Source organism: Dicentrarchus labrax, unplaced genomic scaffold, assembly GCF_905237075.1.
Source record: "Dicentrarchus labrax unplaced genomic scaffold, dlabrax2021, whole genome shotgun sequence".
In the NCBI taxonomy this organism is placed as follows: domain Eukaryota; kingdom Metazoa; phylum Chordata; class Actinopteri; family Moronidae; genus Dicentrarchus; species Dicentrarchus labrax.
The window spans coordinates 22,647,186-22,674,816 of NW_026136712.1; the positions used below are offsets into that span (position 1 = coordinate 22,647,186).

The 27,631-nt window shown below is 40.6% G+C and overlaps 2 protein-coding genes across 2 annotated transcripts in view; one reads left to right on the forward strand and one right to left on the reverse strand.

The window, feature by feature from the left end:
* The window catches only part of LOC127373010 (uncharacterized), a 466,807-nt gene that overhangs the window by 330,756 nt on the left and 108,420 nt on the right, over positions 1–27,631 (reverse strand). The window lies entirely within an intron of this gene.
* LOC127373859 (glutamate receptor ionotropic, delta-1-like) overlaps positions 1–27,631 on the forward strand; it is a 368,655-nt gene that overhangs the window by 275,803 nt on the left and 65,221 nt on the right. Inside the window, exon 3 of the mRNA XM_051418700.1 lies at positions 13,664–13,948. Within this exon, the coding sequence (XP_051274660.1) occupies positions 13,664–13,948 (285 nt within the window). The remainder of the gene's footprint in view (positions 1–13,663; positions 13,949–27,631) is intronic.

Here is a 27,631-nt window from a genome sequence, read left to right on the forward strand (position 1 = left end):
GTCTTATATTAGCTTCAGCTAAACTTGAAAATGCATTTTAAACGGTCAGAATGACACCAGCAACCAGTAACTCAGCTGAAGTAACTATGATGTAGTTTCTCTGTTCCTGTTATCTTTGCTCATCCAGGTCTGATTGATTCATAGCAGGGTGATTACCCTTCATTGTTTTCTTACCTAATGCTTGTGGAAAGGCATTCTGGGAAGTATAGGTAATCACTATATCAAGTGAAAGAAGATAAAGGAGGTCGAGGTAAAGTAGGTTACGGTATCCATTGAAGCAACTGATGATACATCTATCAGCAGACACTCTTCACTCTCTCTTTACACCTTCTCGTCTCCCGGCCTGATCTGAATGTGTTATTTATTCTTTTATTGCTCCATCTCGACACCTACTTGTTTACCTCCCCAGCAGTCTCCAGATCTGATTTCCTTCAGGTCTTCGCCTGTCTGTCTGTCTGTCTGTCTGTCTGTCTGTCTGTCTGTCTGTCTGTCTCTCTGCCTATTGTCTGTCTGCCTGTCTGTGTTTTGTGGTAGTGGAGGCTGACTGATGGCTCTGTCCCTCAGCTGTCTCATTGTGATGAATTACCCCAGACACGATCCTGCTCTCACTAATACATCATTACCTCTCTCCTTAACACACTCCCTTTTATTTTTCTGATTATTGCAAAACCCCAATAGTACAAAAAATGTCCCATTGGACCGAGATGAGTTGGGAGTGAAAACCGGTTGCCATACATTAAAACTAGCTTGTAGTTGCACACATGTCAAACACCCACCGGAAAACAGATTCTGGCTTCAGCACACAGATTTGAATTTAATTAATAAATTAATTATTAATAACTAAACTGCTGTTCATGGACATTTTTAACCATTTCTATAACTTTTCAAAATCTTATATATAATTAATTGCCTTAAAGATCTTGATAGAGATGCCGCAGTCTGGCAGATATGAGGCCCTTCTTCAGAGCTCTGCACTTGGTTCTGGTAAGTGGTGAATGAATGAATACAGAGCAGGGCTTCGGCTGCAGATGAGATCAGGTAGTTACATGCAAGGCGGTGAAATTGGCCGAGATGGCGCTCAGGAATTCTGCTTTGCATTTCCTTTAAAAGCAATTGGGTTAATGCTACCACTACTACACACACACACACACACACACACACATACACAAAATACAAACATTTCCCTCAATAAACCTGATCCGGGTTGAATCAGCCCAGCTCTTTGCAGGAGAAAACAGACCAAATGTGGTTCACAGTCTGCAGCAAGCCACTCTGACATTCACGTTCAATAGAAGGATGAGTCTGTGTAAATTAAGAAGAAATATACAGAAAGAGATGAGACGAGATGGAGCTTCGATACAGCCTAATGGTTTTGTTTTGTTTGCAGCACATTAGCGCTGTCCAGGCCTGAAAGTCATTACTGATTATACAACTTCTCCAATTCATCCTGTTGTTTGTGTCTCCACTGAGGCTTGGACCGATACAGCTGATAGTTATAGACTGAAGTCACCAGGAGCTAATATTGTGCTCAATATTTTGTTATTTAAAAATGATTTATTCAGACCATCGTCTTTATTTTAAACCAGCTAATTTAGGCAATAGTAAGAAGATATTGATATACATTTAGAAAATCTATTAACAAAATCACTGGACAGCTTAACAAACTAGAGAAACCAGTGATGAGCTGGTGGATAACATGGGATCATTTATTAATTAAACCACTTACACTGCTGTCTTAATGCAGCACTTTTCAACAGTTACAAAGAAAGAAATGCCCGACTCATCTCCTCCTTTTTAAAGTAATTTTGTTGATGATTGACGTTAACCTGTCAGTCCAACACGCTGGTCCAAAATACCCAGAAGAAGCCTGTTTTCATTTAAACATATTATATATCATTTTATAGACATTTTTGCATTAAAATGTCTAAACCTATTTGATATATTCTGTTGAGTTATCAAACACGTTTCCACCAATATTAAAACCCAGAGAATGTGTCTTGCTAGAGGCAACTAGTTGCTATAACTTCTGCAAACTTGATTTAATACATTACCTTGTCTGTGAATGTGATTTCTGCTTGACTCATCAGATAGTTAGAGAGTTTCTAGACATCAACTCCCATGATCCAACGCTACTTCACGTCATTAAACTACATCTTTTGTTATTTTTTATGCTAGAGACCCCTAGTGGTAGAAATTATGTATTACCCGTTAAATTAGAATTGTGATGTCTCACTAACCTTACCTAACCCCAACCAAAGTGTCTACTGTGCAGTAGAAGAACGTAGTACTTCCCGGACTGGAAAGCTTTGTTTGCTAGTGAATGTAATCCAGGAAGGCATGATGTCCATTCTAAAAAAATACTATTTACTAGTGTATAAATGATGATTAGGAAACAGGTTTGCAAGAGGACTTATTTATATAATTATTGTCTTCTTTTTGCCTTTGTTTTCACCAGATTTTTGTTTCCTTTTTATTTATTTATTTTCTCTTTTTTAAACTGTAAACTCATAAAAAGAGACAAGTCCTCGATTCTCAGTGTGTTTTTTCCCATTAAAGAAGGAAAGGTATGCACATAAAGATGTAAGGCAAAGTATGAGAACACATATACACACACACTTCCAGTGTCCACAGGGCATTGGTTGGTTGGAGGCTGAAGCCCGGAGGTTGTCGGCCATAATAAAGTCTGCGTGTGCTGCATTATTAGCCGTACAGGTCATTCATTTGATCCCCTTATTAACAGAGACATTGTTGAGCAGCGGCTCAGCACTGAGAACTGTGAGGGAGGGGGAGGGGTGGATTTGTGGCTGTGTAGGGTGTTATGGGTAATGGGGCTACAGATCCATGGAGATAGATAGTTTAATTAAGCATGAGAGAATTTAAGACCCCATCGGCTCGAGGTGAAAAATGAGCTCTGAGGGCGGAGGGAGCCATGTTGAACACAGAGGGAGGGGTGTGCATGTGTGTGTCTGGGAAAGTGTTTTACCAATGGCTGTTTAAGGGTTTGATTATTCCTTGAAATGTGCTTCCATATGTGCTCATTTTCTGTAGCTCAGTTGGCAGAGCAAGGCACTACTCTTGCAAGAGCTTGGGTTCAATTCCCCTCGGAGCCACAGATGCTAAAACCTAATGCACTGGTACTATTAAAGACACTTTAGCTGAAAGTATCCAGATGAAAGAAAGGAAACAGCAACTAAGAGAGACATCATGTTCAGAAGATGAGTGAAAAGAGTCAGAGGAGATGGAGGGAGGGAAATAAGGAGGGATGGTTGATGAGAGATGCAAGTTTCAGAGTACGAATTCGGAGGGGAAGGGAGCCACTGATGGAGAGATTAACTTCAGAGTAGGAAGTGGAAGCATGAAAAGAAACGCAGTAGGATCCAAGGCAGAAAGCCCAGGGGAAGCAGGGAAGGGAGGGGACACCAAGATGGTGAAACAAGAGAAAGATGTAATAAAGGAGAGAATCAGAGGAAGAGTAGAATGAGCTTGAAGTGCAGTGTGGAGGGAAGTGATGGTTCAGTGGTGGGGGTCTTTGCTCATGCTCACTACACACTTCTTAAGGATCATAATGTGGGTCAGTGCTCCCATTCATTATAATCTGCATCTGGAAATACAAACGCAGGAAATATGTGCATTCAGCTATCACACAGGTTGGAAAAAACCTCCAGGTTACACAAACTGTTTTAGAAAATAAAATAAAGGAACAATCCAAATATTATTCAGACTGTCCATTGAAAACATCTAGATCAACCCAGCAAGTCCTCAAAATGAATCCACACTAACCTCTATGGGAGCTGCCACTGTTAACGAACACTGGAACCATATTTGTTCTTTAGTGGCTTGTACGACTGATTTAGGACAACGCTGACGCTGATTGGTTTGGTACCACTGTAACTGGGCCACAAACGGCATCCAGCTGCCTCGCAAGGTTAGGAATGTCCCTCTTGATAAGCGAAAAACTTGTTTTGTCTTGTTGATAATACCAACATCTGAACCCACTTACATCCTCTCTTCAAGCTAAAGAATGATGCTGTTTCACACACCTTTATTGACTTTATTGACTTACACCATCAGTTACATTTACATACATTATGTCTGTCTGTTAAAATACAATAACTTTGGCTGGTAAAAAACACTACTTTCAGTTAACGTCATTGAAAAACCGATTCATGGCTGTCAATAAGTGCAAGTGGGCGTTTTTGTGCCTCACGCTGTTGTTTGCATCTCTCCTACTCTATCTTTTGATTGATCAACAGCAGCAAAATAAATCCAAAACACCATGGGTAGATTGTGGATTAATATTGTAAAGAAAATTAATAATGCATCTGCAGAAGAGAGGGATTTGAAGATAGACAGTAGGGGAGGACAAAGAGTGAATAAGAAACAGAGAATCCCCTCATCTTCCTGCTTTGTCTCGTGCCAGTGATCTGTTCAATAAGGCCTTGTCTAGTAGCACTAATCCTTTTGTTTTGTTATGCCAGTCTGGCTATCTATTTCCACTGCTTATCGATTATCTGTGCTTCCCTGCCCTCTCAGTTGCACATGAATGAATCTCATTTCCCCTCTTATTGTGTTGTAGTAACTTCAAAATAATCCAGCCACCGTCTTAATTCACGGAGCCAGAAACCATGAAAAGGTGGAGGTGAGATTAAAAGCAGCAGCTGGATATTTGGGAGGAGCAGATGATCCGATACAACTGACAGTACATTAGAAATGAGGGTCAGTTTCAGCATGTGGATTCAGTTACAGATAAGACATCTTGTGTGACTACAGCAGCAGAAAAAAAATTAGGACACTCGGACGGTCAAGTAGAGCTGGAAGGTAACTTTGTCTTCAGTTGCAACCAGTGGACAATAAATCCCAGATTTTCAGAACATTTTAGTGCTGGCTGGTAACCTGCCAAAGTGGCTGCTGGACTCAGTGAGCATACCAGATAAATATTCCTGCTGTGGCTGTTACTCATTTTTGACTTTACTTTAGATGGAAATAAGCACATTACAGGTGAAAGATTACTGACAGAGCTGCACATTTGAGGAATGAGACCTGCCTGGCATCTAAGCAAAGTCACAAAAACCTTTGACGTGAACCTGATTAATTAAAGGATCAGTGTGTATGATTCAGTGGCATCTAGGGGTGAATTTGCAGATTGCAACCAATTGAATACAGCTCAGTCTTTTAAGCATTAAGAAACCACAGAGTGATCCTATCTAGAGTCAGTGTTTGGTTTATCCGTTCTGAGCTACTGTAGAAACATGGTGGTTGAACAGCCTCCATGGATAAAAGTGGCTCATTCTAAGGTAATGACATCAGTTATAATTTTCTGATGAAAACATACCAACATACATTAATATTACATTTGATTTCTGCCAATAGATCATCCTAAATGTTACACACTGGACCTTTACAAAGCTAGACTGTGACAATGGTCGATCTTGTACAATCCTTGAAAAAATTCAGATAAATAAGAGAGCAGCCCTTGCAGATCCACATGCTGAATATTTAATTATTAGGCCTTAAGGGAATCAGTATCAACAGTATTTACACAGTCAAGTGCAGAAATTCCTTGGAAATAGTAGTTTCCTGAAACAATCTAAACTCAATGTCCAATTACTGTTTTTCTCAGCTGCAAGTATCCATGACAACTGAGCAAGTCCATGCACTCATAAAGACAGAGAGATGTGGAAAGCTCCAGAAGCACCAGGACCTTTAGATTGTGTTGTCAATGTCTTGAGAGAACTGACTTGCACTTTCACTTAAAAAGCAGGACTGGTTACAGAATCTCATTTACCAGCCTTGTGGATTTTAAAGTGGAATGTTACCTGGCAAAGTGGTTGCAAGTCAAAACTACAGATAGTAATTTGGCACTCATACTGCAGGTAATGCAGCATAAAGTAAATCAGCCCTCTGTTGGACAACCAGAAAACCAGAGACCATGAATTTCTTGATCCACTGTGACTCCAATCAAGACACGGGTTCAGAAAATATAATCCTGAGATTGTGGTTTACACTGAAAAATAATTAGCTAAGTGGCATCAGCTAGTTGGATGTGATGTATTAGAGAGCTACAGGAGCACCAGAAACTGCTCATTTGAATATGATATATAACATAATATTAAGCTTTTCAGCTTGATAACACATTACATGCCAGGTTTACATAACCACCTCTCTCACTGCACTGCACACAGACTGATATTCTCATTTTAGGAAACCATCTGTTTACCCGCAGAAATTACATGCAGCTGTAAGGATGTTTACATCCTCGACAAATCATCCTCCAAGTGCAGGCCGAGTATTTCTGAATGTGCCTGCATCTGCAACACACTCAGTCGCTGCTGCAGCATCTGAGAGGCCTTGATAACATGCAGAAGGTTTTGTATAACCCCCAGCTCAAGGATAAGAAGAGTTTGCTTTGTTTCTCTGAGCTAATTTGGAAGTAAGATATTGATAAAGATCGCGCTGATAGGAGAAGGGGGCGGAGGGACGAAGATCTTTGTCTTGTTCCGACTCTAATGGTTTTTGTCTCCCGCCGTCTGGTAGGAGTCACTCTGTAAGTGTCATTAGGATGCACAGGGAGTCGCTTCAGCTAAACATTGCGCAGGGTTCATTTAGCACAGACGAAACCATGACTCACTGTGGACTCATAGAGCGAGTGAGTCACGTCGCAACCCAAATCATTTTAGCTGGCTGCTGAGTGAGTTATCCCAACAGCTACTGGCGTTGTGTTTCTGAAGCCTCCAAACCTATTAGTCCCATTCTTGTGTATTATGCTAATTGGTCCTCAGTGATTTCAGTGCCGGACCGACTGTGAATTTCAGTCTCTGATGCTCTGAGGCTCATTAAACATGTGATTGTTCTTGTCATGTGGAGAGACATCAACAAAAGACATGTGACCTGTTATGGATCTTTGTTTAATTGAAGCTCAGACCTAGAGATTCACAGGGCTTTACTGGGAAAGCATACTGGGAAATTATTTTTCTTATCCCCAAAGTCGCACTAATCAGTATTTTTATATTGACAATCAAATGATATGTCATTTGAAACGAGTCACTCAGGTCTAGTCCACATGTACACAGGCATTTTCAAAAAAAAATTATGTCCGTCCAGATGAGCGTTTTAGCACTGTTTCTTGAATAACCTTCATCCATACTAACACCTGAAAATGCATGACCATTCATTCATTCATTTATTCATTCATACACTGGGCATGCATGTGCCAGTTTAAACAGGAACCAGGACAAAAGTGATGAGGCAGTGAAATGTGACTGCTCTTTACAGAATTATGGTGCCCATGGGGATGTCCCCTTGCTAAACAAAATGTAGCAAAACTGCCCTGTTGGATGTCCCTATGGTAGACCAATCAGACGGTATCCAAACATGGATGGAAAACATGATACCAAGATATTTTTGTTTTGTTCATGTTGCTGCTAAAATGGAATTACAGCTGGTGAAGAGTGCATTATAAATTGTTAAGGACTCAAGCTCAAGGTTTAGGGCTTAACTTAGGACTTGTCAGTCTATGGACATGACTCAGGAGACTTGAGTCACAGACTTGAGACTTATTTGTGACTTGGCAAAAAGTGACTTTGTTCCACCTCTGCTAACGTAATAAGCCAGCAACTCCATTTTCCCTTTCTACATGTCAACACTGAAAGCAAAGTTTCTGACTAAGTATTCACAAAGACCTGTTTTCAGTGACCTAAAATGCAGTTTGAATGTAGACAAAAGGCCAAAATGCTGTGTACGTGTGGACTAGGCTTTTTTATTGAAAATAAGACCATTAACGTTGCAATTCCCCTTCCGATCTATAGTGAATTTCAACTTTTTTTTTACATTAGCCGACAAGTGACTCTAAATGTGTCCGCAGAAAACTAAAATAATAAACTTTTTGTAGGTGGATTAACAGCTGTTTCTAAAGACTTCCTGCAGCTGTTGAAGAAAATCCACATCCTGACCTCCATCATGTGCGGGATCAGCAGCAACAGACTGATTTATTTCTATTAAATTGACCCGACAAGTCTGATTCCAATCTTATCTGGTGGGCTTTTAGAAAAAAACATTTACTAATTTAATACAAGATTACACTCTAAATGCTTCAGTGCAAGTTCATTAGCTCCACTTTCACAGAAGCCACATTTGTCTCATTATCTTTTAGACAATTTAAATTTTGTTCGAGGAGTTATTGCCTCGTCATCGCTTCCTGAAACCGCCGGATGCTGACGAAGCAAGACCTGCAAACGGAATGCTGTTCGCCTAATAAAGATGAATTTTGTACGCTTAGAAAACAGCTGAATGTTGATGATCTCCTCCATGGCTCCGTCCTCCATTTGTTCTCAGCTCGGAGAGTTTCAGCCCGAGTTCAGCCAAGTTTGACTCATCAAACATTAAGCTGCAGGGTCCCTGCGACTGGCCAGCTGTTCTGCCACTACATTTTCTTTTCTTCTTCTTCTTTCTTTTTTTTTATATATATTTTCTTCCTGGGAGGCTACCTGGCTATGCTTAATGCTCCTCTGCCTCTGCATAAATGTGTGTTTTTTTTCTAACATTTCCCCTGGTGGGAGCTCAGTCATAACATGCCTGCTGCCCTTTGGAGCATCTCTTGACCTTTGAGTCTGGACAGATCTTCTCCTGCAGAGAAAGTCGGGCTCTAACCAGAGATGGCTGCTGAGAGACTGAAACTGTAACTGGCTGCCTGTCTGAGGTGAACACAGGAGGGGGAAAGGATCTCCATGTGGCTTTGCAAATGTTAGGAGGTGTTGTGAAGAAAAGCTAGTCTGAAAGCAGACGACAGGTTCTCTGAAGGAAACCTTCACTGTAACATTTAAAAGAACAGCTGTGCCTTGCATTCCTGTGTTGATTTAGTTGAACCAGAAACAGAGACAACAGATAGCTAGTAGTATTACTCTCTAGTAACTATATAGAAACAGATTAAAAACACATTTTGTTTTACTTATACATTTTGTGAGGGTATTACATTGTCATGATACTTCTACCTTTACTATGGCACTACCTCACCCTGTTTCCTAACCGTTACATTGTGTGTGAGAGTGAGTGAAAGTTCATGCTGCCCAGGTCATGGTTTTGATCAACATAATGAGAAACACTTTTATCAATGAATCTGAAAAATTGTTCACAACATATTTGTTTTCCAACAGTATCCACTTATGGCATGATTAGTGTTCTGTCTAGACTCCAAGCACTTAGTTACAGTTCAGGAAAGATTGTGGCCTTGGTCAACTATTGAAAAAGTCAACAGTGAAACAAGATAGTTTTTTTTTGTGCTTTTACCCCAAAAACTATGCACTAAAGGGCACTCATATATTGTGTATATCTGTTTGCGTCTGTGTGAAATATGTACAGGTTGTGAAAATAAATCTCTCTCTGAGACAATAAAGACTCTGCTTTTCCAAACCTTAACCTAAATGTTTTTGTTGCGTAACCCCAACCTCACATGGGATGCAGGATGTGTGAAAGCTTTGTGCATTGTATGCACAGCATCCAGCCTAAACTGCCTCTCCACAATTGTTGTGCAGTTTGTGGACTATAAAATAATCCACATAGCAATTACCTTTCCACAAGAATGTATTAGGCAAAACCATTTAGTGGTAGATACATTTTTTAAAGAATTACATTTCTAGAGGACATAGTTGATGGGCCAGTGTGTAGGAGGAGAGAAATGGTATACTGTATAATATTCACATGTATGTTTTCATTAGTGCATAATAATAAGAACTGTTGTGTTTTTGTTGATTGTTTTGTAGCCACTGTAGTTTCTCCTACTGGCTTGGAATGGGAGGGTGAGGTGTGGACATTACAATCAGCAACTTCACCGCTAGATGTCTCTAAATCCTACACACTGGTCCTTTAAGAGTGGACAGCAAGAGGTCACATGCCATGAAAACATAAACATAGGTTATTTTAACCAATGCACTGGTTTTTCTGATCCAAAGAGTTATATTTTGTCTTTTGAAAACAAGATGATGAATCTCAAGGGGTGCCATCCTGCAAACATTCAAATGTGTTTATTAGAAGCATACAGAAGTCAGGGCTTCCAGGGAAACTAAACTGTGGTGTCTGCAGTTTGGCCTCCTGCTCTGACTTTTGTGGCTTCTAACCCGGGTTTGATGTACCTGCTTCAAAGGAAGCGAGCCCAGAGAGAATGATTAGCTGGGAGCTTGCGCTGCCTCAGCAGTGTGTTTACGGAAAAGGGATTCTGGAGCTCCATATCTATTTTAACAGAGGAGTTTAAATGTGCAAAGGCGAGGTTGGCGATGACACTGCTGCTGTCTGAGGATGAAAGTACAGAGTGTAACTGCAGCAGGTAATGCAACTCAGATGAGCCGGTTTTAGAGGCAGTTTTCACGGATTGTAGGGCAGGCGCAACATGAGTATTTGGAGGTCGGACTAGGCATTGGGCAGATTTTATTGGGCATGTCATCATCAGTGAAAAAGAGAAAAGGCCAAGAAAAGAAGCTAGATGTGCTGTGGCAGTGTAAGTGCAGAAAGAAAAGATACTGGAGTGAAGTTTGGGGCAGGGAGGCAGGCAAGATTACGTTCATGTTAGATGCAACCTGTGATTTGCTCCATCTCCCCCAAGACTTAGTGAGTGGATAAGTGAGGAGCACACGTTCCTTCAGGTAAAGCTTCACTCCTCATTCTGCCAGGGTGTAAAACAAGCCTTTTTCAAGGGCAATATACCTGGAGACATAGAAAAGTGCTTGAGTGAGAACACTCAACAGATAGACACATGATTGGATTTTGTTCCTGGAGGTGAAGTGTCAAGATCCCAAGCATTTTTGAGTAGGTATTACGTAGGGAAGCTTAAGGTGGGGATGAAGTCAAGGATGGCAGTAGATTTAAGGGAAGTGTTCACAGTCCCTCGGGAGAGAGCCAGCATATCTGAGACTAAATCTTGAGTTCAGAGACATGGCGGCTTGTATATTTTGTGGAGCTTACAGTGCCAGGAGAGGATGGTGTGGAAATGGCCTATAAGAGGAAAAAATATGAGATATACTGAGTTCATAGTGAAGGGCAAAGAACCACTATGGAAAGCAAAGGTCTGCCCTGTTGAGGGGGTTGTAGGGAAATTGTCTTTGTTATTGAGTGAAGTCACTCTTTAAATACCATAAAACTTAAATTGAAAGCAGGGTCCCAAATAGAGGCAGGTCTCCTTTTCTAGCCTGATATGACCACAGGTTTTGACAAATAAAGGCTGGTCTCAATTAAAGGCCTGGTCTGGATTATATAGAAATTATCTGGATTTAAAACCTCTTAAAGCCCACCGTGATGCCCATTTACATTTATAAACTATTGTCATTATGGACATACTACACATTGTTACATCAGTTAGATTCTCCACAATTAAATCGTTTTGATCCATACTTTATGGTTTTGCTGGGTGCCGTAAATCTTTGGCTGCTGTAAAATTACATTCAAGTCATTGGTATTATGATGTTAGAGGTAGCCTGTTTGTTGGTTTGCTAGGGTTACACTTGGACTTACGCTACCTCTTCTGTTAGACATTAGGGGTGGGTAAAAATATCGATTCATCAATGCATTGCAATATATTTTTTCCCAATTCAGTATCGATTCATTAAATGCTCTGAATCGATTCAAGCCCCTGGCCAGTGGGGGCGTGGTGAGCAACACCTTTGTGTGATTTGCATTCTACGGACGGAGGCCGCACTCGACCACACAACAACAACATGGCAACCAAAGCAGGCAGCAGCAGTGTTTAACCAGCGCCTTCAACTTTAAAAGCAGACGTTTGGAATCATTTTGGATTCCAGTGTAAACCCGGAACACAGGAAATAGACCAAAGTAAGGTAGTGTGTAAGCTGTGCCAGGCAGTACTAAAATACTGCAATAACACAACAAATTTGCGCAACCACTTGAGCCGACACCATGCAGATGCTCTGCAGCAACCCGCGGCTAAACCTGTGGATTCAAAACAGACGCAACTCGACAAATCCTTCCTTTGCAAACTGCCTCCAAATTCTGCCCGCGCACAGAAGATAACGGAGTCTGTGGCCGTCTTCATATGTAAGTACCTACGACCGTACAGTGTCGTGGAAAACGGGGGTTTTAAGAAGACGGCATACACACACGATACGCCATACCAACACGCAAAGTCGCCACCCCGAAGCTGTAATTCTACTTATTACTGAATCGATATCGAAGCATTTAAATCGGTATCGAATCGAATTGTGAGGTTCTTAACAATACCCAGCCCTATTAGACATTGAAAAATAATCTTCCATTAGTTGATAGTAGAGGTTGCTTTTTTGGCTAGTTAAGTACTCACCAGTGCTTCTGATTTTCGTCCATGAGTACCCTTACTTTTTATTTCCTATTGCCACCTCCTGATGAGTCCAGGTATACACCCCTAAACACCCACATAATGCTTGATTGTTTTTCCCATCATATTCCGCCAAGACCCACCCTTGACTAGTGTTTGTTGCACTTTTTAAGTTTGGTTGGTTAGGGTTAGACATAAGCAGTAAGAGGGTTAGGGTGTTGAAAAAAAGTCTGGGTCAGACCCAATCAGAAGCAGCAGTCGGGTTTTTGAGGAAGATTAGAGCTGAGAAAACAGCACCAAAAATGTCCTTTTTAAAATGGATTACAAAATGCCCAAATAATTAGGATTATGGTTGTGCTAAATTTTGGTACTGGAATCTTTTGTGGTTAAATTCAGGCACTGGGTTAGTCCCAATGCTGGCGTATTGAATGTAGATCTCAGACTCCTGTTACATCTAAACTTTAAAAATTAAAGATGGACATAGTCTCCCTCACAAATGTTTATTTCTGCTTTAGGGAACTGCAGTTTTTTGCACTTCTGTGTTAATCTGAATTGCCAACCATCGAGGTTGCTGCTTGGCATTACCGAAACAATGCTCGGTAGCTTTTGCTTTGGAGGGTTTAGGGGCTGGGTACAGGTAAAGAGGATGGTTGTTTTTTGACCCAGAGGACACTGTGTACCTGCACTAGATAATGTATCTAAATTTTTTCGAATGAGGTGACATGATTGTGCCTACTGTATCCAACCTGCATGTGTGGAAACCTTTGATTCCAGAGGTTTTGTACTCAGTTTTTCTCCATAAATAGTGATGATAGCTGGGCAACTCAGCATGCCGTGGCATTCAGATGAATCTGCCAGTCAACCTAGTCAGGTCAGATGAATTTCAACCTTCAGTGTAGCTTTAACAGACTGGATATGCAGCCTGTTTAATCATCTGAGTAGTTGCTTTCAGAGACTCAGAGACAGTTTAGGTTTAGAAGTTCAAAAGTAGGTCAGGTCAGGGATAAACAATGGTTTAAAGTGTCAGACTGTTTAGTAGATTTATGACATTGCAGCCTAACGTCCACTGCAATACGAGGTCAAGACATCATTTAACATTAGGGCAGGGCTTCTATAAGACTCCTGTGCAGCCTTTGGCACTTATCCCTGTTCAGTATGTCTACATCTTTCAATGTTTTTTATGAAACAGCATGTGTTTGTTCAGATTCTTGAAATCATAGTTTGGTATTCAGTGACATTAGTTGCTGTTTTTTTGTTTTAATACAAATTTGTGTCATTTATTACGAATAATTTTTCTCTCTGAAATTAAGCTTTTCTCTGTTCCTTCCTTTCTTCAAACCTCTCTTCTACCTCCTTCCCCTCACCATGCAGCCTGCGAGCTGATGAACCAGGGCATATTGGCGTTGGTCACCTCGACGGGTTGTGCATCAGCCAGTGCGCTGCAGTCCCTGACAGACGCCATGCACATCCCTCACCTGTACATCCAGAGGAACAGCGAGGGATCGCCGCGGACCGCCTGCCAGTTAAACCCGAGCCCTGGTGGGCAGCGGTACACGCTAGCCGCCCGCCCACCTGTCCGCCTCAATGACGTCATGCTGACTCTGGTGGAGGAGCTGCGCTGGCAGAAGTTCATTGTGTTCTACGACATTGAGTACGGTAAGTGGCAGGTCTCCTTTTCTAGACTGGTTACGGCCACACGTTTTGACAAATAAAGGCAGGTCTCAATTAAAGGCCTGGTCTGGATTATATAGAAATTAACTGGATGTATAAAACCTCTTAAAGCCCACCGGGTTGCCCGTTTAAGTGAGTTTTAAGCTTCTTAGATCGCCTACACAAATAGAAACTATTGTCATTATGGAAATGCTACACATCGTTACATCAGTGAGATTCTCCACAATTCAATCGTTTCAATTCATACGTTATGGTTTGGCTGCTGTAAAATGACATTCAAGTGTCATGGTGGTAGTAAAAACATGGTATGGAATAAAGGTGAGACTAGGGGAAAGGATCATAGAGCTGGAGGTATTATGATGTTAGAGGTGGCCAGTTTGGTCTACGATATTGAGTACGTTAAGTGATTGACAGATTTGCAGTGGCTGTGCTGGATTGAGGAAACCGATTTTCTTGCCATCAAACATTAAAAGTTTGGATCTTTATGAATTGTGGAAGTTTTGGAGGAGTGTTGCTGATAAAAGTTGTTATTTGTTGAAGAAGGCAAACAGTCCACTTAGAAGAATGATCTGTGATGTGAAGTTTTGAAATTGACACAGGCATATTTGTTTGTTGTGGAAAAACCAGATGCTCTTTTGAAGGTGGGGTCAGCTACTGTGAAGAAAGATAGATGATCTTATTCTCAGGTTGCAAATACTGAGGCTTTGAGTTTCGGTAAATAAGGAACGAACAACGCAATAGGTGGCATTCGTGCTCCCAGGTCGTCAAATATTATATATATATATTATATTATATATATTATAATTTGTCAACCTGAGACTCAACATTCTGTTATCTTTTCCCAGAATGACTCAATACACCTTGAATTGTATTGATTCTTCCACATATGCTGTGATGTTGCTTTGTTGTTAAGAAAACTCAGACGTACCATCATTTTGGCTTTTGTTGATGACCAGAAAACCATTTTGAAGGGGAGAAACTTCTTGATTTCCCTTTGTATCCTCCATTTAGAGTTTTTTTGTATTAAATGAAAAAAAAATGCTGCGGGTAATTTAAATTGTTTTAGAGACATCAGTGTGTCAACGTTTTTTTCCAATGTCAGCAGATATTTATGTGCTTTGGATGTTGGTTGCCAAGATGCAGTTTAACTGAACTTTGTCTTGTTCGTGAGACTCAGTGCATGCTATACTATAAAGTATTTCTGTCAGTTCTTTTTTTTTTACACTACCATATATATTTCTGTAGTTAAGTAATTGATGTTTTGATAATTATATCAAAGATGATTAAGATAAGAGTGTGTTTTTACTGCCACTTAAGTTTGTCCTATTTCTCTCTTTATCATTGACAATTTTACTTTGGATTATAGTACTTGCAATACTTTTTTTGAACTGTTTCTGACCTTGATATCTGGATGTTACATCACTATTTTTTCCCCCAATCTAATCTGTTGGGATGATGCAACACTATATAGTTGTTCTTTCTAGTATTTGAACTCTGTGGGATGCCCATGTCTTCTTTGGGTTTCAGCAGCGAGGTTATCTTAACGTTCTGTATACGACCAAGTATCATGGCAGGGTGCCACGACCTCTCGATGACTCACCCGCTCTCTCAGACAGAAATGAAGCAAAGAAACACACTTTTGCTCACAGAGGTTTGCTCTTCGGGTGGTAAACATGCTGGTATTTCTACCTCCTGCAGTGACAGCTACTCCATTATTATTTTTATTTTTTTGGTTTGATTGTGCCCCCTGTCTGCGCTAGAGAAGCACGGATCCACTTTTTTTCAGTTATGATCTGATTGCATACTTGCATTTGGATACCTCCGTCAGATTTTAAAGCACTTTGAGACAAATTTGTGATTTTGGGCTGCATGAATAAAATTAACTTGACTTGTCCAAAACAAACCAGAAAACCAAGTTGTGAGAATCATCAATATTGTAAATCTGTCCCACCTTTGTGTTTTCTTTTTTTTTTTTTATTAAAAACAACAACAATCTGCACAAACTCAAACATGTATTTAAACCTGAAGCAGTTTATGAAACACTGCTCATGCTACATATTTATTTACTGTTGGAAATTCCAGCTCTGTTTTACAATTACCTGATGTTGTAAATTCACATCGAACATATGTAGACAAATAATTGAAAAACCATTAGGAATAGCTGCAGGCTGCCTAAAAGATTTTCAATGTTTTCTGGCCTCAAAAAGGTTTCCATGACCGGATGTTGCAGCAAAAGTTTAGAGATTGACTCTCCTGTCTTCTGTATTTGTTTGGAATAGCTTACTTGGACTGTATCTTAATGAAATCGCATTAGGCTCAATGGATTTTTGAGCGTAATCGATACAGGATGGTGGCAATTACAATATAAGGATATAGACAGATGCAGGCATTTAGCCTCTCAGATACTCTTATCCAGAGTGATTTAGAGTAAGTGCATCAGTAGCTGCGGGCCAGGATCTGAATCCTTTAATAACGAACCAGTGGCTCACTGAACCTTAAGACCAACGGACAACAGTGAGGCTGCAGAGTAGAAATTTTCTAGATGCTATAAATACTCAGCTGTAAATGCATCTGTGTTGTTCTAGCCTCCTTTACATCCTGTCCACCTCCCGTCTCAACAATGGACTGGGAATATTTGTCCCTTGCTTGATGATAGGGCAATGTTGGGTTTCTACATTCTACTGAATCATTGAAGTACTTCCACAGGAAGAGTTTGTGGTCCTTATTGTACATCCGATGTTTAGAACAAATTTGCACAAATACCTTATAAGTTCTGCACTGCACAGGTTGTGGAGTGACCATGCAGCAATCACTGGATTAGTGGTGTCCAGCCATGTGCCATAGGGAACTATTTGTGTGCATAGTCCTTTCTACCCGAAGGAGTGCTGATCAGTGGGTGGAGTATTTGGTTGGAATTAAAAAATGCAGACATTTGGCTCTCCATGGCACATAGTTGGACATCCTTGCACTACATGGCAGCGTGAACAGGATTAAAAGCCTGGGTGTAGAGAGAGCAGAGACTAGAACACATGTGTTGTGTCATGTTTTACTTTCATAATAGGGTTTTTCCCAGAAAGGTATTAATAGCACTGGCCACATTAGTGTATAAAGAAAGGCCCACCATGCCGACCCTTTCAGGATGAGAAATTGTCAGATCTGACCTGAGGTGATTTACATTTCTGAGCAAAAGCTGGAATCAAAAAGGACAGACCACGGATCACATTCAAGATAAACAACAACAATAGTTTCGTAATAAGTTATTTATCAAGAGAAAATTACAAACATTAAATTTCTCTTGCTTATTAGTTAGAAGAATTTGCTGCATATTTCTCTTTTCAACATTGTGAACTGAATTTGGGCTTTGGGCCTGCTGACTTTGATCTCTGGTGAATTCAAATAGGATATAGCTAATCAAGATTTCTCTTAGATTTGGTTCTTAAAGTATTGTGACCAATATATGTACTGACAGGAGTATTTTACAGTTTAAGAATATACTTGTCTGTGCTCTCTGGTTGACAAACATCTAATGGAGACTATTTTAAAATCACCTCTAACATATATTTGGCAAGTACCTACTGCAATTTCTTGTTAGCTTTGAGCTGACATACAGTGATACCAATGCTATATATCTGCGAAAAAACTATTGGCCTATTTGACCTTCTAGCTCTACAGATCTGTCCTTAATGAAAATAATGGTCAGTTGCAGTCCTAATTGTCTTGTTTTGTTCCTCTGTGGCAAACATTTGAGACTTATTCTCTGCTGGCAGTTCTTAGGTATTGTCTTTGAGGTGTGAAGCAAATAAATTACATAACATAGTAACCATGTGAAGTTAAATTGCTAGGCAGCATAAAACTGCCTTCACTTTCCATGTGATGAGCAAAGGGTAACACATCATCTTTTTAGTCTGTGAGCTGAGATTTGTATTGCTTCCATGTCACAGCAAAGCCACACTTTTAAACAAATTAACATAATACCTGAACCTCTGTTGCACCCATTTTCATTTTTGTGCTCTGTGCACTGGGGTATTTGTTTGCTGTCTTTGTAATGTTGCAGTGCCTTGGTCATTGTTGCTGTTTCCAGTCCAGTTATTGTTGCAGTTGAGTGATCAACGCGTACACATATCTAAATGACTGAATAGGTTGATTGCCAAGCCTGGTCATATCCAAATATGACCAAAAAGACTTACTGTGGCTGTTGGAGAGTACCAGCGACAGGAGTACCAGACCATCAATCACACTGGACCTTTGTTTTTATATGGTTGATGTTGTGTGGTTAGGTTTAGGCACCAAAACTACTTGGTTAGGTTTGGGAGCAGATCCTGGTTTTGGTTAAAATTAGTTACTTAATTTACGTCCCATAGGTGAGGTGTAAGTTCACTAAGTTAAAATACGTCAATGTTACACAAACGAAACAGCAGCCTCATTGGTAAAATTTCTGTTTGTGTGACCCATCCATCCACCCAAACGCCTTCCCAATGTGGACTTTGTCGCTCCTTATACTTATACTACTCCTTTCATCTTTGCTCCTGTCATAATTACTACAGCCACTAGAAGTCACCACCTAACTCCTGAATTCCAAGGCGTCAGGGCTGTGCCCAAGCTCTCCTCACCTGTTCTAAACAATACTCAAGATTCCACCAGAAGCTCTGTGGCACATTCTAGAAGGATATCTCTGCTCTGCAATGCTCTGCGTAGAATACACAGCTGATCTATTTTTGACGGAAGTCGCAACCCACTTGGCAGAAAATCCAAATATATATTCAAAGTATCGCGTTTAGACTCTGCATCGAATTTCACGCTAGATCAACATTGAGGCACCAGGCCAGAAGTGAATCAGTTAGAGGAGATTTGAAGAAGAGAAAAACACCAATTTGTATCCTTTTTAAGGACTAAATACACAAGTAAACAACATCGGGCAGGCAACATGCTCTAAAGACGGTGTGCTTCTCAAATATTCAAGGTGGGATTTGTAGAGGGTCGGATTACTAAGCCAAATGGCGTCACAAACACAGCGCAACAATAAACATAAATATGGGTCAAAAAAGGCTGCTTCACAAACAACCTATACAGCGGTTTTTTGTGGTGAGGACAGGCTAGCTGACTGTTGCAGGTACAGAATGAATTCAAGAGCTAATCTGTGTTTTTCACTCCATTGTTGGTGCTAATGTAACTGGACAGGATGTTGCAGTACCCTGTAGTTATCCACACACACATAAATGAATAAATGGAGTCATAAATACAAAGCAAAACTCCAACTTTCAAGCTGCCTTTCCACCATGGTGTGTTTTAGGGGATTTTTTTCACCCCTTTTTTGAAAGAGTGAACACAGTCGAGGTGAATAAAGGACCCCATCTTTGGAAAGATTTAACGGTTGCTGTGCTCTGATGTCAAGCTGCCCTCCGGCTCTGATATGAACAAGTGTCAGGCAGAGTGATGAGAGGGGAGAGTGAACCTCTGATCCGGCTCAGACCAGCAGGGGCTCCCTTAGAAAACACCGCCGTGTGGAGAGGACAGTTCGGTTGTGACTGCAGGAGGTGAACAAATGGACCAGACCCTCAAGGATCACAGCAACTGATAACGTTATATCTGTCAAAATGTAATAACATGGGCTGGAGAGGGAATAAAAGCTAAGAAAACCATTGGCTTTTCATAGGATCGAAGACAAGCATCACATAAGGGGAGTAAAAGTAATATAAAATGTGTGATTCTGAAAATGTAGCTGGGTTAATTGTAAAACAGTATCTCTGAAAAGTCACAGAGAGACATTTTAAAACGGGAAATAATTCAACAAAGCTGTCAGTTCATTGTGGCATGTTCTCTCTCCTGTTAATAATTTGATGTGTAATTGTCTGGAAGAAACTGATGGATTTTCATTCCCAACCAAACCGACTGCAGGTAAAATGAACCCTATTTGGGCTTCTTCAATGCACTGAGTAGCTTTTAAGATTTAACTTTTTGGCTTCCCTACAATGTATCGACTTGCTTTTCCACAGCTATGAAGCTTTTATGATGAAATCTGAAGTGAAATACTCCAAATAATTCAAAAATTGTCATAAAGGAATATTTCACCAAATTCCCTCATAGTTTTGATTTTAGTCATTCAGGTTTTCAGATATCTGCCTCTGAGATTTCCGTCAAATACAGTTCAAGGAGGTCACTGACAAATTTGAACTACTTTCTATATCAAATAAATGGTCCCTTTAAATCTTTGACAGTATTTTCTGTGGATTATCCAATGTAACAGGACAATGGGACCACAAATTAAATACCATTCACCTCCACTGTGTTGGGGTGGTGGTGGAGGTTTGGGTATATTAGGTAAAGTAATACTTTTAAAGGCCCTGACAACTAGGCATAGTATTTCTTACTATTAGTATTTAGAAAGAGCTGAACTTTTTATATTTCTTCAATCCTGATTAAAAACATTTCTTTTTCTCTAAGCAGCTGCTTTTGCAGCTTGTGTGTCAGCTGAAAATCATGTAAATGTGAGTGATGATGCGTCAGATGTGAGACAGAGAAATGAAGTGAAGATGAAATGGCAATTGAGGCTGATTATCCATCTTTGCCTTTGCCCCAACAATGATGCACCTTCTGGGCCAACCACAGTGCTCCAGAGAGCCAAAATGGATCACACTTAGACCAGTCTAATGACATTTGACTGACAGCCATACAGAGATCAGGGCCCTCTGACTAGAATATGAGGTTTTCCAACAGTACCATGAGGTGTCAAAACATTTAACTTTCTGCATCTGACAGCAGTAGCTATAAATCCACGTCCTTAATATAACAGTTTTAACAGCAGCTAGTGGCTTTTTAATGGACCTGTTTTTGTTTTTATTTAATTGTTAAATGCAACTGAAGTGCTCACTTCAAACGTAATTGGGATTAGTCCGTGGAGGATTTTGGTCTTTATAAGTGGAAAAATGAATGTTCTCGCTGTCTGGTGTGGCAGACATGCTGTGCTGCGTGATCCCACCGCACCGCTTACCAGTTAGTCAAAGCAGTGTCAGACTCTGTGTGGAGTCGAGCTGAATGCATTTAGACTCAGTGTTTTCTCAGAAGCTGCTTTTCATTCTCTGCATGTTAATCATCTTTACAGGAAGACAAGGGCATGAGTTTGGTTTGAGAAGTGGAGGGGCGCAAAAAAACTGAGGTGGTCTGGGGGTCAAGTTACATAGGTTCATAGGAAGATTGTGCTGTTTTACAACCACTTTAAATATTTGTTTGTCAAATTGCCTTTTCCCCCATGGAAAAATTAGATTTTCCAATTACATACATTATTACATACATTTGTAATAGTAACAAGTTGTTACATTTATAACATATCTGGTGAACCATTCGGTCAGTGGCCCCCTCAAGTAATTTTGCACTCTCCACCATCAAGTTAGCAAGAATGAATTATGCAACGTTTAGTTAGACTGTCAAAATAAAGCTTGCATGGTTAAGGGACACAGTTTTGTTAGGTTTAAGCAGGAATAATGGGCAGCGCAAGGATTTGAACGACTTTGACAAGGGCCAAATTGTGATGGCTGGACCACTGGGTCAGAGCATCTCCAAACCTGCAGCTCTTGTGGGGGTCTGCAGTAGTCAGTACCTATCAAAAGTGGTCTAAGGAATAAAAGGAACAGAAGCACAGGGTCATGATGCATGTGGGGAGTGAAGGCTTGCCCGTGTGGTCCAATCCAACAGACGGGCTACTGTAGCTCACAAGTTTGGATTTGACTTGTGATTATGGGTTGTATATTGACCATCAGTTTAGTTTTAGGCCTTAGATTAAGGGTTAGAAAGGTTGAAAGTTTTTCTGAGATCTTTATGGATGATGATGATGATAATGAGTATAATGTTTACCCTGCTTTTTGTCTTTACCTCTTAACGTCATGTGGATCTTGTGATTATCTGGGCAAATTTCTGATTCAAATTTGCATGTAAATGATTAAGTTAATTGAGATTATGTTAAAATTAAAACCTTTCTATGATGACGAGCTGAAAATGAAGTATTATAACTTTTGGTACCTTGTTATATTCTGGCCAAATATCATATTTTCAACTGTAGGATTGGAGGGATTTTGTGCATCAGTTTATTTTTAGAGCTCAAATTGAAAAGAGGAAACCGAGAAGCTACTCATGAATGTTAGCTGTGAGCAGTCAGGGGCTACCAATACAGCTCTGGCTTCACCACGTCACCGACAATCAATTCAGGCCAGCAGCCATAAGCCGAATCAATCGTTGAATGTGGGGGCTCTTTTTTTGATGCTGTGACTCAACACTTCTCAAAACCCCCAAAATCTGCGAAAGGCTATTTTAACAAGGTGATATGTAATGATTCAGCCACTGCATGACCTGTTTCCCTATGTGTATTCTTCAAGAAATGGATTTTGGCAGATGATTTAGGAGAAAATGTATGTTTTCGCTGCAGTTGTCCTGTTTCTTAAGGATAAAAGTAAGTTGGGGTGACGCCTGAGACTTGTTCAAAGCGAATTCCCACTGAGTTTTGCCAGACCACAATGGTTTTGTCAGTTTGAAGCAGTGCTTTCTCTTGTCAGAGTGCGTCATGACAGTACAAGACTCCTCATCGCCATCCGGCTTCGGTTTTTGATTTAAACTTAATTGTCCCAGAGGGCAGATTTGGTTTGTTAAACGGCACATAACAAAAGACAAACCTCTTCTCTGGACTTAATCACACAACATTATCGATCCAGTACCTCTTGTTTTCCTGTTGACCTAATCCTCTCTAATTCCTGTCATCCTGTATTCTCTCATCCATTAGTTCTTCATGCAAAATATATTTTTTTAAGTTTATTTTTCATGGACTTAGGATGTAAATTTCCTCATTAAACCCATTAAAGTACATATGTAATAAACATCCCAGAACATTCATATTTCCAGTCATATTCATAATGATAGCATTTCTAAATAGCCTAACCTGTTTATCTCACCTGACAGCACCAGATGGTTTTGTTTGGGAAGTCATTGTTGGTAGCTTCAAGTCACTTTCAAAAAATACTTGGCAGGTGATTGGATGAACCATCTGTCTATAACCGTCTCTCACAGGCGAACTTGAACCAATCAACAAATGAATCATATTCAGGAATTCAGTGCCGTTCTTTGCTCTTCTTTCAATGAAGCAATACTCTCCACTTCTGATATAACTGATGCTAGCAGTATTTAAGATAACATCTTTAACAGCCGCTTCTTCAAAGAATGCGGATTGGTCCGCTACCACAGTAGCTGTGATTTTGTGATCTCACAAGCCCATTTTAGGGCTTTGATCGGGCCCTAAAAATCAAAAACCACGAAAACAGTTTTCGGCCCGACCCGAACATGAATCTTGGCTTAAGATAAAAGAATAAATAATTTGAAGGTTATTACAAGCTTAAGTAAACTACACCGTGCATACAATATGGTGCAAATTATTATCAAAACTAATAAATGCACTTATTAATTACAGTTTCATGCATAATTAATGAAATATTACATATATATTTTAAAAATAATCTAATTCAGGCCAAGCTCGACCAGAGCCTGAGCTGCAGCAGGAATTTTGGCCCAGCCCGGTGTGTCATGTAGATTCCAATTGCGTTCGGACAGAGTGACTATGGTGCGAACCTAGAAACAAAGGGAGTGAAGAAGAAGAAAAGAAAGAACCGCATTATATGTCATTGAAAGTCACACAAACACATTAAAGTTGGGAGACAAGTTTGGACACCAACTTTGGACACATGGACACTTACTAAATCTTCCTCTAACCCCTCACATCCCCATTTTTTCCCTTTTCATCTTCATCCCTTCCTCCTCACTCTGTGTGATGAGCGAAGCCATTATAAGTGCGAGCCGAGCAGGGGGCCCATTTATTCAGATTACAGGCTCATTGTTGAGGGATACGAGAAGCAGATGGGCTTTTTGGTTTGGCTGTCTGGCTGAGTCTGTACGGACCGACCGGGACTGTCACTCGGCTGTGATGATGATTAAAGGAGCTCCTTGGATCGCCTCCTTCCTCCCCTCATCCTACCAAAACCTCCCTGCTTACAACCTTCCCTGCTCCATTTTTTAAAAAGGGCAATAAGTAAGATGTTTGCTGCTTCATGGCACAAAATTACTATAATATATCTGCAGGAGGATGTTGTTCAACACCATTAACACACAAATACACACACCTGCCAGTGTTTTTAGGACATTTTCAAAGGCTAAAAAGCCTAATGTGCATGCCCAGACTTAAGAAATCGGCACTATAAATTCAGGATGTTGCATTTTGAAGATTTTTCCATTGGGCTTCGGAGAGGGAGTGCATGTTTCAAGCAAATTCAAACTTACAGTGTAAAGGGTGATGGAGCTGAATAAAGGTTAATAAAGGTCAATAAAGGTTATTGCTTCCTAATGGCCTTTTAATAATCTCTCTGTCTTCAGACAACGTTATCCTCCTGCTGTTAAACTGCCTCCCCCGCCATGTGAAAGGTAGTTTACTCTTCTCTCTCTCTCTCCCTGTTCCTATCACCCTTCCCTCAAACATTTTCTAGCTGCCTTTTTCAGCATTTTCATTCCCTTTTCTCCCAATCCATATAGACAAGGCAAAATGTATTTTGAACCTGTCAAGTGTGACCCCGTGGTGGGAGACAAACAAACAAAGTAGTAGATGTGCTAAATTTTCTTGCTATATTCAACAACATGTATCTGCACAAGTCACTGAATCTGTTACCTGAGTCTTTCTTTTTCTTAAAACAAGCGGAAATGGAGCACCGGCAGGGTGAGATAATTCCCCTTGTTTCGAATGCAAATGTGTGAATCACCTTGTGTTCAGAGTTTCTTGCTACCCACACTTTTTTCGCGTCGACTTCCTCAAGGAAATTCTGTCTCCGCTTTATAAGGTACAGTCAACAGCCTGCAGCTTGCACCATGATGTGAGCAGCCAAATGAATTCACAGTTGGAAATTTCCTCCAGAAGCCTCAGAACGGCAGATATACTGCAGCCACTGTCGAGGCTTCACAGGAGCAATCTAAACGTCCCAATTGGCAGCCATGTTGGGAGGCCAACGTTAAATTGAAGTGCAGCTGTCTGGTCTGAGCTGCTGTCAGGACTATAAACATCATAGTGAAGACTTTCTTTATTCTATTCTATTCCAAAAGGCCAAATCGCACAATGTGCTCCCCAGAACCGAACCAGTCTGTTATTTGAAAGCTGGGATCCAAAGACCCATGTAGAACTGAGAAATGTTCTTTTTATTCTAGCAACTTTTTGGCAACGAGGAAGGATTATATGCAGGCACAGGTGTGAAGGCTTCCAACGTTACTACACAAAGTGTTGTTTTGACCACTTTACATAAATTAACAATAACTTGTTAATAGCAAACAGCTTTCTTGGTTCTGCGTGGGTCTGGATCCCAACAGACAGGTTCCGGTTTGACTCAGATCAGATCGCTTAACAATGTTGGCCTCTCAACATGGCTGCCAATTTGGAAGTATAGATTGCTCCTGTGAAGCCTCGACAGTGGATACAGTATATCTGCCGCTCTGAGGGTCAGAGTTCAGTCTTGACCTTTGAAACAGTAGCTGACCTCAAGGTCCATTACTAGCATTTCTGGAGCTTTCATTAGTATCATATGGTCTTCATAAGCAGATTGATTTGGCTCAAGAGCAATGTAACTGTTTAATCACCTGAAGATACGCTAAGGTGTAAATTAGTATGACTAATCACATCAGTTCATTTCTGCTAAGTCATTTAATTTCATTTAATGTTTATTTGATTGGAACAGATACAGTTTACAGAGAAAACTGCTCTACAATTTATCAAATACAATGCCTCCAATTCTCTTCCCTTATAGAGCCTTTAAAGTAACAGACATAAAGCTAGAAGACAGTGAAGGTAAACTCTGTGGTACATTGTGTTGACCTTGTAGGAACAGCAGTATGAATTCATAGCATACTCATACAGTATACATACACTTTTCAGCCATAACATTAGGAGCATTGACAGGTGAAGTGAATAATACTGATTATCTGGGTATCAGGGCTCCTGTCAGTGGGGGGATATATCAGGCAGACAGTGAACATTTGGTCCTCAGAGTTGATGTAGAAGCAGGAAAAATGGGCAGTGTGAGGGTCCGAGCGACTTTGACAAGGGCCACATTGTGATGGCTAGACGACTGGGTCAGAGCATCTCCAAACCTGCAGCTCTTGTGGGGTATTCCTGGTCTGCAGAGGTCAGTACCTATCAGAAGTAGAATGAAGGCTTGCCCGTGTGGTCCGATCCAACAGACAAGCTACTGTAGCTCAAACTGCTGAAACAGTTAATGCTGTTGTCAGAACACACAGTGTATCACAGTTTGTTGGTCTGGGGCTGCATAACATTATGACTACCTGGGTGCACAGGTGCCTGGTCGTTGTACATCATTACACACGTACATTTTGGTATTGCAGTGTTAACAGTCAGGCAATTAATGTTTTATTCCTCACGACATTGTTACGTGACACTGTTGCACCAAGGTGTCCATCATTTACAGTATATTTATTTCTTTCTCAATGCATAAACGTGAACATAAAAGTCCATTGTCTGTTTCCATCAAAAAAAAACAAAAAAAAACCACAAATAACAGCGTGGCAATCAAACTAAAAACCCAAAACACCTGACAACAACAGTGACTTAATATCGCTATACCTGAGCAACGATGTACGTAAAATATACGCTGCAAAAATTACAGCTCGGACCAACCATGTGTAACTATCTTTAAACGTTACAGTTGCAGCTGAAAATGACAACAGAACTAAACAAATGTGCAGATTTTACATCTCCCCGCAACGGTTGTCACAATGATTCAAAACTGTTGGCAGGAACAATCAGAAGCATAACTATATTAGTGCCTCACCAGTGGGTCATTAAAATACAAGGCTTTATTCCCTCTGGGGAATCAATATACTCATCAAATTTAAAAGGAATCTGCCCTTTAGATTAGGAGCTCTGTGCTGACAGTCATGCCCGAGGACGAAGCCTGAGGAAAGGTCGGAGGTCGCCAAACTCGGCAGGATTCATTCTCAAGAGAAAATCAATACACTCGTGAAAATTTGGCCAGTATTCGATGAATCTAAATAGCATTTTGGCTTATTAAACGTTGACTAAACGTTGTCCACTCTACTTTATTACAGTTAATTGAACAAGGTTCAAGTGAGGAGGAGGACAAAAAAGGTGAGGGTCTAACTGTAAGTAAATTAAATGTGTGTACTGTGCCTTTACTGGGGAAACAGTATTATTGAAGTTATTTATGAAGCGTTTGACAGATATACTGAATAACTGACCGACACCACTTTTATTAAGCACCGCAACTGGCAGGAGAGAGAAAGGAGGAAGTAAGGAAGAAGAAGGATCACCAGCTGCACACACACACACACACACACACACACACACTCTCAGAGGAGGATTGATTTCTGCCCCTCTGCGAGGGTATCAATATGGCCGCCGCAGTGTGCGTGGCTCCACTGAGTGTGACGCAGCAACTCAGCCATATCAAAGCTGCAGACTCCAAATCTCACGCTGGCCGCACACCGGCCGGCCGACCGCATGGGTGGACAGCCGGGCTGCAGTGCGCTCTGGGAAACTGTGTTTTTCATCAACATCCAATCAGGGGCAGCTGTCAGGTGGAACAGAAGGCCGTCCTGGGGAGAAACGCTGATAAAGACATT